The sequence below is a fragment of the Drosophila grimshawi genome, unplaced genomic scaffold, assembly GCF_018153295.1.
Source record: "Drosophila grimshawi isolate 15287-2541.00 unplaced genomic scaffold, ASM1815329v1 contig_80, whole genome shotgun sequence".
NCBI classification, from domain to species: Eukaryota; Metazoa; Arthropoda; class Insecta; order Diptera; family Drosophilidae; genus Drosophila; species Drosophila grimshawi.
Window position 1 is genome coordinate 524,642 of NW_025063639.1, and position 18,047 is coordinate 542,688.

Below are 18,047 nucleotides of genomic sequence, written 5' to 3' on the forward strand. Positions count from 1 at the left end.
GTTATGGTTTTCACAATTTACCTTAATTCCAAATATTTGTTGATTACAATTAATTATGTTATTCAATTTTACCTTATTGATTTTGTTGTATTTTTTTATTGGTACTAGTAAAAAGGTCGTACAAATTTCATTTGACAAAATTGCGATATTAATGATATACAATTTTTGTTTGCCATTTGTGGCAATTTTAATTTTAGTAAATTCTAACAATTCTTCTGGATTTATAAAAAATTTACCTTTTTCTTCTAGTAAGTTTGCAATTTTTTCAGTTTCAATTTTTGACAGAATTATTGAGTTTATTGTGTTAATTTTTGCCCAATGAATTATTTAATTCTTTAAAAATTTGTATTTTGTATTTCAGTAATGTAGCTATTTCGTTTTGAAAATTCTTATTGTCTATGGTTCCTTTTACAAATTTATTTGTGTTTTCGGTTAATTCATTCATTCTTTTGCTAAGAATTTTTTCTTATTATTAGTTGTTTGTTGTTTTCTACTTGCTCGTCTGTTTTGGAACCTAAAATTTAATAATCGTAGTGGTCCGGCGTGCCGGCCAACCATTTCCAAACTGTGCCTAATGCATTGACTGCTCATACTTTTCTTTGTGTTGGTTTTAATGTTTTTAAATCTGATTCTACTTCAAATGCGAGTAAGAGAAAGAGTGGGTGTGTTTTATTTATTTCGTTAAGTTAGTTCGATAAATTACCGAACGCCATTTATTCTGTAGGTGTCGTTTTCTACCGCAGCGACTCCTGTTTTTGGGTATAATTTGTAAATGGGAGTAGTCCAATATGGTCGCTAGACCGAGACATATTGGTAGGAAGAATCTGTAAAATATTATGTTTTTAAATTATTTCTATGGATTACCCGTCCACCTTGTATTTTTGTGGTGGTATTTCGGTTTTCTTCGACTATTTCTTTTTTATATTTTGGAGTCAATTTAGAACCTAATCTTCTGTCTATTTTGCAGTAAACTATCTATTGTTTTATTGCTTTTTTCTTGTTATTGTGGTATTCTAGATCATTAACTTGTTTGTTTTTTAATTTATCTGTGACTTTGTTTCTATTTTTCTCTAACTCTTGGGGGTCGCTGGTGACTCGTGTTCCGAAAAATATATCTATCGGTTTTGCGTTCACGGTGGAGTGTATGGATTGGTTGTATAACTGAGTGGACTTAAATATTAAATCTTCGAAATTTGTTATTCCGTCATTCTTTTTCACACATCTCATTATTTCGGTAAGTGTTGAATGAAATCTTTCAACTTGACCGTTGCTTGTTGAGTTATATGGTGGTATCGTGTAGGTATTTGATTTTAATTGGTTTTCTATTAGGAATTTAATAGATGCGGAATTTAGAGCTCTTTCGTTGTCCATAACAACTAGTTTGGGCATACCGAAAGCTATCATAACCTCACGTAGTGTGTGTTTTATATCTTCGGCTGCTTTTGAATTTAGAATTTTAATCTGTGCATACTTTGAGAATTTGTCTACGGCGGTGAGAACGATAGTTCTCTCTGTCGTATATAGATCAATATGGATAATTTGACCGTGATAAGTCGGGATAGGAGTTGGTTGCAATTCACCTTTTTGAGGATACCTGTCATACTTGCTTTCTTTGCAAGTTTCGCATGCCTTTGTTATTTTTTCAAAGTTTTTCTTTAGGTTATTAATTATTAAGTATTTGGCTTTTATTCTCTATTGCAATTCTATGAGCTCTAGTGTGTTCTTTTGTTATGATTTCTATTTGTTCGCTTTCGCATGTGACATCTTGAACTTGTTTCTGGGTGTACCTAACTTTGTGACTACCGAAATGGTAGGGATATATTTATTCTGGATTTTTGCCATGATATTTTCCGTCGTGACTAATCCATTGACAATTTTTGGGTTGAGTCGTTTTTTCAGAATGTCTATTAAGTCGTCTTCTGAGTAGTCTGGTTTTTCAATGATGTGGCTGTGGTATGTGGGAAAAGGTAATTGGAATTTGTGTGATTCTGTTTCTGATGCTAGTAAGAAAAGTTGATTTTTAAAAACGTTAATTGGGACTTCCATTACTGGAATAAGGTTGTGTGATGAACTGTCATCACTTTATATAGTTGATGTTGTTTATTTCGGGTTTTGGGGGATTTCTGGATAGAGAGTCTGCAACAACGTTAGAAGTTTCTGGCTTATAACTTAGTTCGTGGTTGTACTCTTCTAGGTAACTTTTCCATCTTTTGAATTTTCCGTTATGATTTTTGCTACTCAGTGCGAAGGTTAGAGGTTGATGGTCTGTAAAGATTATTACCCTTTTTGTACCGTAGAGGTACATGCGCAGATTCTGAAGTGCCCACACAATAGCTAACATTTCCTTTTCGTTAGTTGCGTAGTTTTCTTCTGTTTTCGAGAGTGTGCGCGATATGTAGGTAATGGGTCTACCTTTTTGCTCTAGGACTGCTCCGATGGCGAAATTTGATGCATCGGTTGTTAAGTGAAATTCTTTGTGAAAATTGGGGTACACTAGTACCACGTCGTTTGAGCTGAGCGTACTATTAATCTTGTCAAATGCTTTAATTGCATTACTGTCAAGTGTTATTTCCGCTTTATCGGAGAGATTCTTTGAAAGTCTACCGTTTTCTCCTCTTAGGCGGGTTGTGATGGGTTTAGCCAATTTGGCATAATCCCGAATGAATCTTCTGTAATAGCTTGTTAAACCCAAGAAAGAACGTAAGTTTTTGAGGCTTTTGGGTATTGGAAAATTTTTGATAGCTCTTACTTTTTCGCAATTGGTTTTAATTCCATCTACAGGAATAGTGAAACCTAGGAAATGGACTTCGGTCTTGAAAAACTCGCATTTGTCGATTTGAATTTTCATGTTTGCCTTATCTAAGGTCGTGGAGACCGTATTTAGATGGTTGATATGTTCGTCTTCCGACTTACTAAAGACAATAATATCGTCGATGTAAACGTAGCAAATTTATCCGACGTGATCCCTTAGGATATCGTCTAATGCTCGTTGGAATATTGATGGCAAATTTTTTAGTCCAAACGGAAGTCTGGTGAATTCATATTTTCCGCCATTAACTGCAGCCATTAACTGCGCGAATGCAGTTTTTTCTATGTCTCTTGCTATGAGAGGGATTTGATGAAATCCACTCTTCAAATCTAGTACGGAAAAATACTTATTCTCGCTTAATTGTGCGATGATTTCTCCAATCTCAGGGATCGAGTATCGATCCGAAATTGTTACAGAGTTAAGTTTCCTATAGTCGATAACTATTCGAAACTTTTTTTCGCCTGAAGCGTCACTCTTTTTTGGAACTACCCACACGGGGGCGTTGTACGGTGAACGTGAAGGTCTTATTATGCTGTTTGGCAGCAACTGGTCTATCTGTTTTTCGACCTCTCCTCTTAACGAAGTAGGGTGTTGGTAGTGCTTGCTATATACTGGAGAATCTGATGTGGTTCTTATTTCGCCTAACACTCTGGTGGTGTATGTCAGTTTTTCGTCTGGTTCTGCAAACAGTGTTGTTCGGGTTTTAGTGACGTGATCTATGAAATTTTTTTGTTTGTTCGTCATGTGCTCTGTCCGTACTTTTATGTTATTTACTGACTGTGTTTCTAGTTGTCTTACTTTAATCCTATAGTTTCCGTCAATAATTAATGTTTCGTTCTTGACGTCAATGACAGCGTTCAGCTGTTTCAAGGTATACCTAGGACCAATTTGATTGGCCTATTTCTTTGACCGAATAAACTAAGGAAAGTGTGGTGGGATATTTTTGTTTGTCCACCAACATTGCATTAAATGCTTTTTGGTTTAGTCTCGGACTTGGAACTAAAATTGGTTGGATGTAATTTTGGTTTGAGCCTGTATCTCTTAAAAAATTCAATGGGTTGCCGTTCCTCGGTATGCACTGGAAATAGGGCAGAGATGAACTATTTAATCTAAAAAATGAATGCCGGAAGCATCGATCGTTGTTGGTTGGTATTCATAGTAAATTCCATTTCCTTCCTCATCAGGTAGGGCGTAGGCTCCTTCCGGTACGGCGGAGCCGTCCTCGTCCTTCATATCGTAAGGGTTTGGTTGTTCATCCCCTCCTTCTGATGTCCGGTTGAGATATGGAACTGTCGTTGAATCTTTGGAGGTTGACCGCTAAGTGCGTTGCTGGGGTGTTTCCCAACGAAATCATTGGTGTTTGGCTTGTTCATGTAATTAACGTTTCTGGTTCTAATGGAGTTATCTATCTCCATTGGTACAGGTTTTAGCTCTGATTTTGGAAAAAAAAGGGCGCGAAGGCGCTTGGTATCCCTGTCTAAGATTGAAAAATTGTTGCGGCATTGTATTTTGACCACGGAATAGTTGAGGGTATTGCTTATGCTGTTGGATCATCTGATGATTCATATTTGGTTTAGGGGTGTGATATAGGTTTGGGTTGAAATTCCTCCATTGTACAGAGTTATTGGTTTGGGACAATTTATGCAACGGAATATGATTTCTGGGCGGTAGAGGTGGTGATTGTTGTCTTGGTTTGGGTAAGAAGGCATTTCTATGTTCTTGGTTCTCCACCAAGTTACACAGATGCAAGGCATGGCTCAGGTCCCTTGGTTCTTTGGTTGCTAAGAGTCTAGGTAGATCTCCATTTAGACCTCTCACGAACGTATCTAAGGCTTTACCTCAATAATTATTCGTCAAAGTTCTAATCACCTCTGGTGCGTCTTCTTGTACGCTTATTTGGTTATGGATGAGGGATAATTGGTGGTATACCATCTGGTAGAATTCTTGAACAGACATACGTCTCTGAGTTAGGTAGAACATTTGGTATTCGAGAGTTTTTAAGTCTCTTTTATCAACGTAATGTTCTGTAAAGCACTTGGAAATTGCTTTCCAATTCCTAGGAGTGTTATAGGATTCAAGCAAAGCATCGGCTTCTCCTATTATTTATTTTCGGATTGACAGAGTTATTAAGTAGTATTTGTAGGTTTCTTCTTGACCATTATAAATGGTCATTATTCTTTCTAAATTTTTTTTCCAAGAACCGAATGTGGTTCGGTTTCCGGAAAAATCTCTAATCAACAGCGTTATTTCGGGAACCTTTTCCTGCTCTTCCCCTAATCTCGGACTGGTAAATGGGATATCGTTTAGACATTCGCTACCTTCTGTATTTATTGTTTGCCTTATTTTATCGCCACCCAGGAGAGTTTCTTTTATCAGGGATACAATAGTATCTTTCAGGCTTTGGCTTGCATAAGCTGCGTTGCCTGATGGGGTATTTCTCTGGGAGCTGGTACTGGCTGCTCCCAGCTTCAAGTTGGCTAGGAATTCGGTCAATTCGTTGGACTGCATTTTGTAATTTTGTCTTTTACGAATTAAGATAAATTTATATTCGGACCACTTTTAAGAATATTTGGATTTTTTTTTTAATTGATAATATTTTTGGGAAGTTATTTAGTTAGAATGATTTTTCGAAAACCTGTTACTTAATCTATAGTTGCTTTGTTTCTTATTATTATTATTATTTTATTTTTTTAATTTTAATTAAAAAAAACAATTTTTTTTATTTATTTATTATTTTTATTATTATATATATATATATATATATATATATTTTAATTTGTTTATTTATTTTTTTTATTTTTATTTATTTTTTTTATTTTTATTTTTTTATTTTATTTTTTTAGTTTTTCTATCTGCGAATCTTAGATTATGTCTTAGTTGCTGTGCTTACAGGATAATCAGAATTCCGGCGAATCTCCTGCGATGATCCTTTAGAATTGATTCTTTTTATCCCACGACGGTCGAGATGGGTGACTCAGGTTCCTCTGGATACTTCGCTCACGGTACCCTGCGGACGGATACTACAGGGTTGTCGGCGGTGTTGTTGTGGCACCGGTGCGGATATATTTTGAAACTTTTTAGTTTTGGTTCGGGTTTGGATCTGCGGCTGCTTAAGGCGCTTTTGATCAAACTGTCTTGTTCGTATCTGCGGCTACTTGAGGCGCTTTTGATAGAACTTGACACTTTTTGACGTTGTCCTGTTTCGCGGAGTTATGTTTGTATTTGCGGCTATTTGAGGCGCTTGACGAAGAAGTGGTTAAATCACTTTCACTAGCTCGCGATAATTTATACTTCCGCACCGGTCCCTGTTCGGGCGCCAATTAATTGAGTCCTCACGGTTTTTAATAAAAAAAAAAAACAGTTTGTTCTGTTCGAATATTTTATTTAGACTGAATTCATAAACTCTGACTTATCATAACTAAACCTCGGACTGCTGCTTCTGCTGATCGTTGCGACTTTGTCGCTGACGCTTTGATTGCTGCAATTTTGTCGCTGATGGTGTCAGTTATCCCTTCTGGGTCCCACGATGGTCTTCTCGTGGGGTCTGCTGACGGGACGTTTGTCCATGCGCCTTACCTATGATCGTGGGCTCAGCACATTTCTGTTTGAGTCCCGCGTTGCTGAAAATATGCTGACGAGGCGCGCGTGTTTTATGGTATTTGTTCGAGTGCATTGACTTGGGTTATTCGTAGTGTTAGCTTATTTATTCGTATGCGTTGGTTTTAGTTATTTGTAATAATGGATGTTAACTTATATATTCATTCAGTAATTCTGCATTTATTTATTTTTTATTTAAATGTTTATTTACTTATTCTACACTCCGGTTCTTAAATATTTATTTAAATTTTTATTTATTTATTCATTGTATGAGCTTTGAACAGTGAGCCAATAAATAATGTAGCTTTTGTCTGTTGCATAGATTTTATCGATAACCTACGATAGCCAAAGCCTTAAACTATTAGCAAAACTAAGTGAAATATCAAAAAATTAAAGGAATAATAATTTAAACAGTGTGTAAAAGCGACGCAGCAACAAATTGTCATCAATAAAAAAGAGAGAATAACTATTAAGGCAACATACATATTTATATAGAAGCAAAAACAACTTGTGATCAACACTTAAAAAGTAGTATTCAACAATGCTAGCAGTTATGTAAAAAATAAAGTCACGAGTGCGGGTTAATAAATAATTCAGGTTCTTTGGACTCTTAACGGACCTGATTACATTTATAATTAAATTCTGATCTAAATAAAGCAACAAAAAAGAAAACTACAGTTAATTGATTTATTTAATTTGCCCCAATTAATATACAATTAAAACATAAAATACAGTTAATTATTTATATCCTTTGTACCAAATAAAATATGAATTCTCAAAGCAATTAGTAAATGAATATGAATTAACATGTCATAGCAATCAGGAAATGACAATAAATATAATCGTTATTTTGAATTTCCTGCTAAAGTTAAAAAAAATTCAGAATTTAAAAAAAACACTTGTAGCTTTGCTATCAGTACAAATTGTTTTCTGTTGTCTCTCGTAAAATATAAAGGAAATGTTGCACATTACAAAATACTAATTAAAGGTATAATTATGCATATATAAATTAGTTCAACATTTTACATAGAATTGTGAGACTAAGGTGAAATTGAAATAGTCGAAATTGAAATTGAGAAATCGATAAGCGTTCGATAATACCTTGAGCACCTGTCGTCCACATTTAAATCATTTTTCATTTTTCGTTGTACAAAAGAAAAAACACGAAAAAAAACGCACACACAAATAAGTTGTATTCTATATTGTATTGTGTCTTGCTCACACACACAACATATGCAATCAGAGAGCGCCGCTGAGAGAACGAACTGATCTCGCTTACCAATACCACTGCCCACTTTATTAAGCTCTTTCTTTCTCTTTCTCTCTGTTTGTGCATATGCATGTGTTCGCCTGCGTGTGCTCGTGTTTGTGTTGAGTATTGGATGGGGATTTAAGTTTAACGTGTATTCAACACACGGTAGTGCCCGAGACCGTTAGACGCTTCAATTTATTTTAGCGCTTATTTCTACTTATTTTTTGTGACCGACAAAAATGTCGTTTTCAATTTAAAGAATTTTTACGTTTAAATTTAACTACAAAAGCTCATTTTCATTTTCAAGAACTCTTAAAATATGTTTTTTATTCAAATTATTTATTTATTTTCAATTCAAATTAAATAAATTTTAGGAGTAGGTCCTGAAAGGTCGATTTTAATTCAAATATTATTTGTATTATTTAAATTAACGTTAACAATAAATGTTTGCAATTTTTTTTTTTTTTTTGCCTTAACTGATAAATAAATAATAAATAATAATAATTAAAATGAATTCCCAGATTTACAAATATAAAATTCTGGGAATTTTATAATTGCTTAGCGAATCTCGGGCACTCGAAGCTTAAATAAAGTGTCAAACTTACCAGCTCGGAGACAAGGGGAATGGATTTACGCCTGGGTCGAATGTCGGGCATGCTGTCGATATTGCTATAGAACGGATTGTCGCCAGGATGCCCATTCGAGCGAAGACCCACGTCGCCAGGTGCCGTGCCATTCTGCAAAAATCCAAATTTAAATATTATTTACTTATAATTTTCAAAAAAAAAATATATATAAAATAGAACTTTTATGTGCTAACAAAGTTTATAATTTATAATAATATATATGTATAATTTTAAAATATTGAGTTTAATTTAATTTAATGTAATTTAATGTATATATATATATAAAATGTATATGCTAACAGAACAGAACTATATTATTTGCATGAGTTAAAAGAATTGAATTTTAATAATAGTGCTTTGAGTAATTGATCCTGTAGTAATTGGTATTTTAGTTAGTTAGTTAGTTTCTACTCTTATTTTTACTCATACTCTTTTCTTTTACTCGTTACTCGTTATGTTTACCTTTTCCTTGTCTTTAGCCAATTCCTCTTCCTTCATTTTATCCTGATTGTTCTTTTCCTCAATTTTGCGCTCTTTGAGTGTTTTCAGCAATTTCCACTTGCTGCTGCCCAAATTGCCAGCCACGCCCCCATTTACACCGCCCGTTTGCGAAACATCTACACTTGAATCTTGACTAATCAATTTAAATGGGCGCTTTGCATTTGAATTTTGCGCCATTGTTTGATCTACCTCAACTGACAATGCTGTCGTTGCTTGCGTTGGCAGCACTGCCTGTGGCAGGGTTGCATTTTGTATGCATGGTTGCTTTTTGGGCACTTCGTGCTCCTGTTGCTGTTCCTTTTGCTCTTGCTCCAGTTGTTCTAGCTTCTGCTCCTCTTGCTCCTCCAGCTGCTCCTCATCTAATTCCAGCTCATCGCTAAGCACTGCTGGCGTATCTGGACCCGAAGTAGCTCCACTTGATGACCATTTCTGCTCATTATCCGATTCCATCGAAAATTGTTCAAATTTTTGCTCTCTCTTTCTTTTACATGCCTGCTCCTCGTGCTTCTCCTGTTCCTCGTGCTCCTCTTCAGAGGTGTATGCTGAGCTGGATGAACCAGTTGGCAAATCTTTTAGTTCACTTTTATTCTGATAACTTTTGCTGTTTCGCACTCTCTTTTTCTTTCTGCTAAATCTTTGCTCCCGCTCCTGCGCCCGTTCCCGTTCCTGCTCCTGCTCCCTCTCCTTCCCCGGTGAATACTCATTTTCGCTGCTCGCCAGTTGATACTCATTGTTGACATCTTGCCAAGCGCTGTGCATATCGGCGACTCTCAGCAATTTCTGTGATTTTTGCTGCCTGCTTGGCGTATTTAATCCCTGCTCGAGCGGATTAGGCTTGGAGCTGGCGGAGCTGGCCGTTTCCATTTCGGCTTCTACTTCGGGCACACAGCGCAGCAGTTCCTTGAGCACCTGCGACATTCTCAGCTTGACAGCTTCGTCGGGTAAATAATCGGAGCTGGGCCACGAATTGAGTCCATCTATTTGGGAGAAGAGCACCTCATTTTGCTCGTGCTCCTGCTCCTGTTCCTGCTCCCGTTGCTCTCTACTCTGCTGCTCCAGTTCCTCAAGTTGTCTCAGCTCGTAGCAGAAATATTCATCATCCGTATCGATGCTGTCCTCGGTGCTTTGGCGCCGCGATGATGAGAAGGTCCTCGCCGAATGCTGACTGCGATTGTCATCGTCCTCGCGACTAAAAAGTGCTCCTGGTATGTCCAACGATTGCTGCTGTTGTTGTTGTTGGTTGGCCCAAATACCAGAACGATATTGCGATAAACCATTTAAATGCGAGTGCGTGCTGGCTTCGCAAGGGTGTAGCGCTGTGAGTGAGGCTGGTAGGGGTGACACTGCTGGAGGGGGTTGCGTCATTAGGGTGGGCAGAGCAGTGACAGAGGTAGTGTCAGAGGTTAAAGCTGATAGAGTGGGCACAGTTGAGGCAGCGAAAGAGGGTAAGGTTGATGGTACTGCAGAGGGGAGAGTTGATAGGGTTGCTTGGATTGGTAGAGGAGATGCAGAAGCTAGTGTAGATAAATGTGGTAAAATTAATTTAGCTGATACAACTGGTAGTGTTGATAGGGTAGCTTGGTTGGATAGGGTAGAGGCAGAGCAAGAGGGTACGGCTGTGGATATGGAGCACAGAGTTGATAAGTTTGCTGGGCTTGCTTGGACTGGTAGAGCAGATAGGTCGGCAGAGCATGAGGGTACAGCTAATGGGTCTGGCAGTGCTGAGTTTGCAGAGGTTGCCGGACATACTGCGCCCAATGCTGAGGCAGAGCTGTCAGCAGTTCCCAATTGCGATGACTCAGCAATTCCATTACTACCAATAAATATTTTCGGCGCTTGCTCGAATTTATGAAGGTCCCCAAATTGCTGAAGTTGCTCAAAGTGCTCAAATTGTTTCACATCGCCGCCATTTTGTGTTCGCCTCAAATTGCCAACGACAGCAAATAAATTCTGATTATTCTCCTTATTACTGCGCCGATAACTCTCCTTATCCTCAATTGTATTTAATATGTAATCATCCACATAATCCTCATCATTATCGGATTTACGCATATCATGCTGCTCCTGCTCCAGCTCCAGCTCATTATCGTTATCGTTATCGGGCTCCGAGCTGCTCGATTCGTGACGCAAGCCAAAACTATGCCGTCGATAAGTTTTCGCCTTTTGCATCAAACTGTTCATTTTGTGCGAAAATGAACGTTTCTTGCGACCCGGAACTGGTTCAACGGCTCGTTGCGATGCAGCACGTTGTATGAGACGCTGCGGCAATTTCTGTAGACGTTTCGATAACTCCAAGTGACGCGCAGGTTCTGCAGTTATCGCTGTTGTTTCTGTTGTTACCGTCTTTTTGCTGGCGGCCAACGGATAAGAATTGGCCTGGCCACGGATTTGCAGCTTTTTGCCCAATGAACACATCACATTCGCATCCACATCCGCATCCGCATCATGACCGGGCAAGGATTGGGAGCGTTGATAGCGCATGGAACGCTTTACTTTTAGATTATCGGGCAATAAATTGCTCAATTTATTCCACACTTTGGGTGTTTTGTGTGCAGCAGCAGCACTTGTTATCGTTTGTGTTATCGGTTGTGTTATCGATAGCGTTGACTGCTCCATTCGCTCACTTTTGTAGCCCACATAATCGAGATTGTTGCTGCTATTGTAATCCACGATGCTGTTCGAACTGGGATAATAAACCAAGCGATCTGTCAAATGCGGTTTGCGTGCCAATAAATTATCGTTATCGCTCAACTGATACGTTGAGACTGGTCTCGGTTTTATGGCTTGTTTTGTAGGACTCTTTTTTAATAGATCCGGAATTTTTCTCAACTCGATTTTCTGATATTGCTGACGATGATCCCAGGCCAGCATTTCATCGATTGTGCAAATGTTATCGTTCGATGATGCCTTAAATATAGATTTATTTTCATAGGCCGAACAAATGGGCATATTCTTGGACAGTTCGTGTATATAGTTGAGATTCTCCTCGGATAAAATGTAGGGCGTGGCGCTTGACGGCTGCTGCTCGAGATTTGGCAGATTGAGGAAGGCTCCTTCCTCTGGTATTCCTTCTGCTAGCCCTGCTGCTCCCTCTCCTGCCCGACCCCCTCCCCCTCTCAACTGCAACATTAACTCTATCATATCTTTATAATTATTATAATCCTCTCCCGGCGGCAGCGGCGAGTTTGGTGACCAGCCACTCATCGAACTCAGCCCCGAATCGGACTTCACTTGAAACGGATGCAGTTCGTCGTAGAGACCATCGTTGGGCGCCGGCGGCGGTGGACTCGTTCCATTTGTGCCCAGCAAAATATTGTCCACCTCCGTTGAGATTTTATGCTTTCCAGGATGCTGCAGATGCAAAAGGAACAACATGCTATTGTGTCGTTCCAGGCTCTTCTTCAAGGATCTGATGTACGCATCTTCGTTGTATATATTTAGGGCGGCTGCCTCATTTGGAATGTGCGTGGCTTGCTCTAAGAACGGCTCCGTTTTCAAGCCGAGTCGGTTTGTGATTTTTTCTATGTTCTTTTTGCGATTGATTTCGATTTCTTGGGTTTCCAGCAATTTGAGTTGTTCATCGAGATCCGAATTGTTGCGCAATAGATGTGCACTGTAATCAATTGGAGTGACTTTTACAATTTCTTTATCGTTATCTTTGCTTCTTTCCAATTCTCGCTCTTCTTTCTTTTCCCTTTCTTTTTCATTAGTTGCTTTCTTTTTGTCGTTTTTTAATTTATACTCCCCAAAAGAATTGCCCAACAATTTTTTGAGTGTATCAATATTCTTCTCAAATTTACGCATAACCAGCTCGAATTTCGACTGCGCATCCTGGACGTCCAGACGACGCAGTTCCTCCGCCATTGTTACAGGGTTTAGTAATAAAAGCGTCAAATTTGTATCCACCTGATTCAGTTTTTCGAAAAAATTTTGCTCTTTGCGTATCGTTTGACGTAGTTTTTGGATTTGACTGGGGTTCAAGGATTGCAAATCGGTTATTTTATTCATTTCACGGGTAATTAAATCCGTCATCACATCGAGTATAATTACTTGCTGCTGGTAATGATTATCCTGCGCGAGCAGCAACGATTGATTGTCCGCTTTTAATTTCTGATTTCTATTTAAACTATTGCAATCTTTAGCTTTATCTTTATCTAGGTTTTTTTCTTTATCTGCTTGCGCCAGCAGACTTTTTAAATTGTTTATCATATCCATTTCATTTTTGTGATGCTTTTTCTTGCGATGTTTGCGCGAGTCTTTTAGGCGCAAGGATCCCTGCCCCCCCCTCGTCAGGGCTCCCTCCTCGTCCCTCGTTAAGGTTGCTCCCTCCTTAATCCTTTCCTCCTCATTAATTTGTGGCAACTTTGCGCTTGACTCTTGCAACAATTGCTCCACGCTGCTAATCTCTGTGCTTAGCTCCTGTTCGCGATACGCTTCATTTAAATGTTTGTAGAAGTTCTCATTGATCTCTGTGCCGCCCGTGTCCTGGATGGGCACCACTTGGTTACCACCTTGGCCGGCTTTAAGGGCGGCCAAGCGAAAAAACTGCACCTGATCCAGCAGTTGATCCATGGTGTGATTGCAGCTTCCAGTTTCCATTGAAGAACTGGCCACAGTTGCGGTAGTTACGCCTCCAAATGCTCCTGCTCCTGCTGTTGCAGCTACTCCTTCTTCTGCTCCTTCATGTCCTCCTCCTCCTCCATGTCCTCCTCCTCCTCCATGTGCTCGTGCTCCAGCTCCAGCTACTCCTCCCCCAGCTCTTGAAGCTAATCCTCCTCCTCCTCCCTCCTCCTCCTCCTCCTCCTCCTCCTCCTCCTCCTCCTCCTCCTCCTCCTCCTCCTCCTCCTCCTCCTCCTCCTCCTCCTCCTCCTCCTCCTCCTCCTCCTCCTCCTCCTCCTCCTCCTCCTCCTCCTCCTCCTCCTCCTCCTCCTCCTCCTCCTCCTCCTCCTCCTCCTCCTCCATGTGATCGTGCTCCTCCTCCAGTAACTGTTCCTCCTGCTCCAATTGCTCCTCCCGCTGCCACCTCCTCGAGCACTCGCTGTCCATTGAGAAACTCCTGGATTAGCTCCGCCCTGGCATTATTTGCCATCAGCTGTTGTTGTTCGTACATCAGCAGCTCCGCCTCCGAATAGAGTTTGCCTGCGCCGGCACTAGGATTCAGCAGCCATTTGCCATCCAATTGGGCTAGTTGGGTCTCCTCCAGCTCATCCTGGCTGAGAAAAAGTTCGCCCTGCAAATCGTGCTCGGTTTGCTGGCACCGTTTCAGTTCCAGCAGCACACGCTGAAAGTCTGGCTTAGCTTCGAGCTGGTCCAGGCCAAAAGGTAGCTCCAATTGCTGCTGCTCCTCCCGCTCCAGCAGCTCTTGCTGATGCTCCTGGATCCGCTCTAAGCCCAGCTCCCGCTCTAGCTCCCGTTCCAACTGCTCCTGCTCCAGCTCCCGCTCCAGCTGCTCTCGTTCCAGCTGTTCCCGCTCCAGCTCCAACCCCAACCCCAGTTCCCGCTCCTGTTCCTCCTCTTCTTCCTTGGCAACTACAATCAACCCCATCAGGTTGCCCACCACCGATTGCTGCTCCACCGATATATTCTCCAACTTCTCCAATCTCGTCCAGATCTTGCCATACTCCGTCGATAACAAATCCAAAGCGCGCCACGCAAATTTTAACTCTGTTTCGAGCAGACTGATTCTGGTTGCGATCTTGTCCATATAATCCGAGATAATGTAATCGGAGTGCTGCTGGGCATTATATAACTGGCAGAGTAGCTGTTCGCTGCGTATCGATGTCAAGCTGCCGTGGTTCATCGACATCGATAACGATAAGTTATCGCTGGCCAAACTCAGCTGCGATTTATTTTGATTGATATTTTTCCCAAAATTCTGTTGCAAATTTATCGCTTGTTGTTGTTGTTGCAAGTGTTGTTGTTGCAAATGTTGCTGTTCCTGTTGCTGCTTCAGTTGTTGCTTGATTTTGAATTGACTGTGCAACGCCGCATTTGCGGCAACAATGTAGGATTGCTGTTCTTGCAACTGCTGTTGCAACTCCATTTTGGCCTCGCTTGCTGCCGTCTTTTGTTGCTTTGCGGCTGCCACATATTCGTGTAACGTTCCATTGCTTTCCTCTTCATCTAAAATCGCTTGCTTGTAGCTGCTTATTTCACTTGTTTTTGCTTTCATCGAGGACATTTCACTCAGCGACATTTCACCTTTTTCATTTTAATTTTACATTTTTACATATTTTATTCTTTTTATAAATGTAATCCGCACACATACATACACATACACATTTATACATTTACAGAACCAATAGCAGAATTTTTGTTCACCCGAATATATTGTTAAAATAAAAAGCACATAATAATAATAGACTTATATGTATATAATATAAAAAATATAAGACACATATATATTTACATATATACATATACATTTTTAATATAACGTAAATAAAAAGTGCTAATATTTAAAACTAATATATAAATAAGAGTTTATTATATTCAAATATTATATATATATCAAGTGCTAATATTTAAAACTAATATATAAATAAGAGTTTATTATATTCAAATATTATATATATATCAAGTGCTAATATTTAAAACTAATATATAAATAAGAGTTTATTATATTCAAATATTATATATATATATATATATATATATAACACATATTTATATAATAATACATCGTAAACGAAATATATAAAGAGTAACCAAAATATATATATAATATATTGTAAAAAAAATAATAATAATATCATCTTGCAAATTTTATTGTAAGGAAACGAAAAACATAATGAGCATCGTTTTATATCCCTAATGTACAATTTCAACTTGTTGCACCCTGTTCGACTGACAACCATTCATAATTGATGCCCAGTCCTAATTAGTTATCAATATTAGTTATTAATTAACTAATAATTAATAGATATCAACTAATTTAAGGAATTAATACTGAAGGAATTTTTAAGTTGATGTATTGATGACAGACAGATTGAAAATTGAAAATTTATTTATGTATTTAATTTCCACTCAAGTCGGTCGATACAAAAATATAATTTAATACTGAATTTTAATTTAAAATATTAGACTAATTTATAATTTATGTATATTTATATCATAACCACTGTTATTAAGAAACCACTTTCTAAAATTAAAAAAGGGTAATACATTAACAAAAAACATTTCAAAATATTTATAAATACATGAACAATAATTTTTTAAATTAGTCACGGATCTTTTCTTTACAAAAGGAAAAATAATAATAATAACTGTTTAAGCACAAGCATAAGTGAAAACACAAGAGTTTATTATAAATTAAAAATAAGTGATATATGTGCTTAAAAAAAAGCCTGTAAATTAGACAAGTTTTTGCCAAATATTAAAAAAATAAATTGAATCGCCAGTTTTCTTTGCTTTTATATACATTTTTTTTTTTCTTATTTTTTATATGTATGGATTTTATAGGACATTTGGCATGGTCCCAGACATGATTTTATATGAGGAAAATAAGCGTAACTGTGCGTGCGTATGTATATATGTATATATACATTTGCGTGCATGTGTATTAACTTCGTCTGTTAACGGAGTCCACCATGTGACACAATTCCACATTTAATACACACACACACACAGACACACACAGGCACACACACACACACAGGCATACACACACGCAGGCACACACACACACAGGCACACACACATTGAAACATCAAGGCATGCAACTATAAAATTGTGTATACATATTCGGGGTTTTTGGTTTTAGTTTTTGCCTCTAGTTCTGTAAATATATATTTCTTTGTTATTTCACATATACTCTATTTCATTCATTTTACTTTAACTATGTAAATAGATATAGCAATATATGCCGTTAGTTTCCGAATTTTTAAAAATTAGTTTTTAGTTTTCTTGTTGCAACCGCGGTGGAAAATTTTGGTGTGAATTGAAAAACGCTGAAAAGTATACTACAATTTGGTAAACTTTGCTGCTCGTCGAGGCGAACACACACACGCTCTCTCTCTCTCTCTCTGCGCTCTCTCACTCGCTTCCCTCAGAACTTTTATTAAAGTAGCACGCACAGGCACAGCGACGGCGATGGCACAACTACACCAATGGCGACGCCGACAGCGACTGTATAAAACTTCAGCTCAGCGCAAAAGCTTAAAGAGAGCAGCAGAAGCTAGCGTGAGAGAGCGAGTAAGCGTGAGAGAACGCAGCAAATTGAGAGACCCAGCAGCGAACTACCCATCGGCAAACGCCCAACTGCATAATTGTATTTAATTTTTTGTTTTAATTTCTGTTATACACCTAATGCAATGTATTTCAAATGTAATTTTTAATTGAGTTTTTATTTAAAATGTTAAGTATTAAATATGCACTTTTAACTTGATGTCTTATCAATAATTATTTCTTATATATGTTGGTTTTAAGTACGTTTTGAAAACATTTACTACATATGAAATCAAAGCTACACCGCCTACAAAGTATAGAATACGAATTTAATTCGTAATGGGACCTTTTTGCTGCTGGGTATCGATAGAAAGAGCGCATTAAGATTGAGAGCACGCCCAAATTAACCAATGAGCAATGAGCATTGCGCATGTCTCGCACAGCTGAGTACAGCAAAAGCTTGCAATTGTTGCGCGGGAGTTGCGAACATGAAAAGCTGTGCAAGCTTTACAAGCGAGAGAGAGAAAAAGAGAGAGGGAGCCACTTAATATAAATATGCGAACATATACATGCACGAGCGAGAATGGGAGAGAGCGAAAGAGGCAAACACTCGCATGCATAAAAAGTGCCGACTCCTTTTGACCCAAATACAGGGTGTCCCACTTGTGCAGCTGTTTAATTTACTCTTGTTTATTTATTTATTTTCTTACTTTGATACAGAAGGTGTCATATGAACGTAACTTTTTTCGACACCCTTTGAGATAGGGACTTAAAACTTGGAACATATACTGGTCTGTGCACGCGTCCGACAAAGTGTAAAAATTGGAATGCTACGTCCACTAGAGGGCTAGCAAATCGAGAAAAATTTACCAAACTTGGAAGGAAGATTACTAGGAATATTATCTTATACTTTTTCTCGACCCAACATTTTCAAAAGCCCATATCTCCCGTAATTTAACAAATACAGTTGGCACACATCGAAGAAACTACTAGATTATATTTATCGCAATTTGAAAGGCAAACTTAGACAGTATTTCTTGGCTACACCCACCCTGTTCTTTGCTACCTGTCATCAGCTTTTATTACGAATGGTATC

The 18,047-nt window shown here is 38.4% G+C and overlaps 1 protein-coding gene across 10 annotated transcripts in view; it reads right to left on the reverse strand.

Moving 5' to 3' along the window:
- Positions 1 to 18,047, reverse strand: part of LOC6570309 — a 50,210-nt gene that overhangs the window by 23,301 nt on the left and 8,862 nt on the right. For 7 of the 10 annotated variants that reach the window (XM_032741938.2, XM_032741939.2, XM_032741940.2 and 4 more), the window contains exons 4-5: positions 8,264 to 8,395; positions 7,508 to 7,516 (exon numbers count right to left, since the gene is read on the reverse strand). In XM_032741938.2, coding sequence (XP_032597829.1) covers positions 7,508 to 7,516; positions 8,264 to 8,395 — 141 coding nt within the window. The remainder of the gene's footprint in view (positions 1 to 7,507; positions 7,517 to 8,263; positions 8,396 to 18,047) is intronic. The other 3 variants (XM_032741942.2, XM_032741943.2, XM_032741941.2) reach the window with 1 other exon arrangement.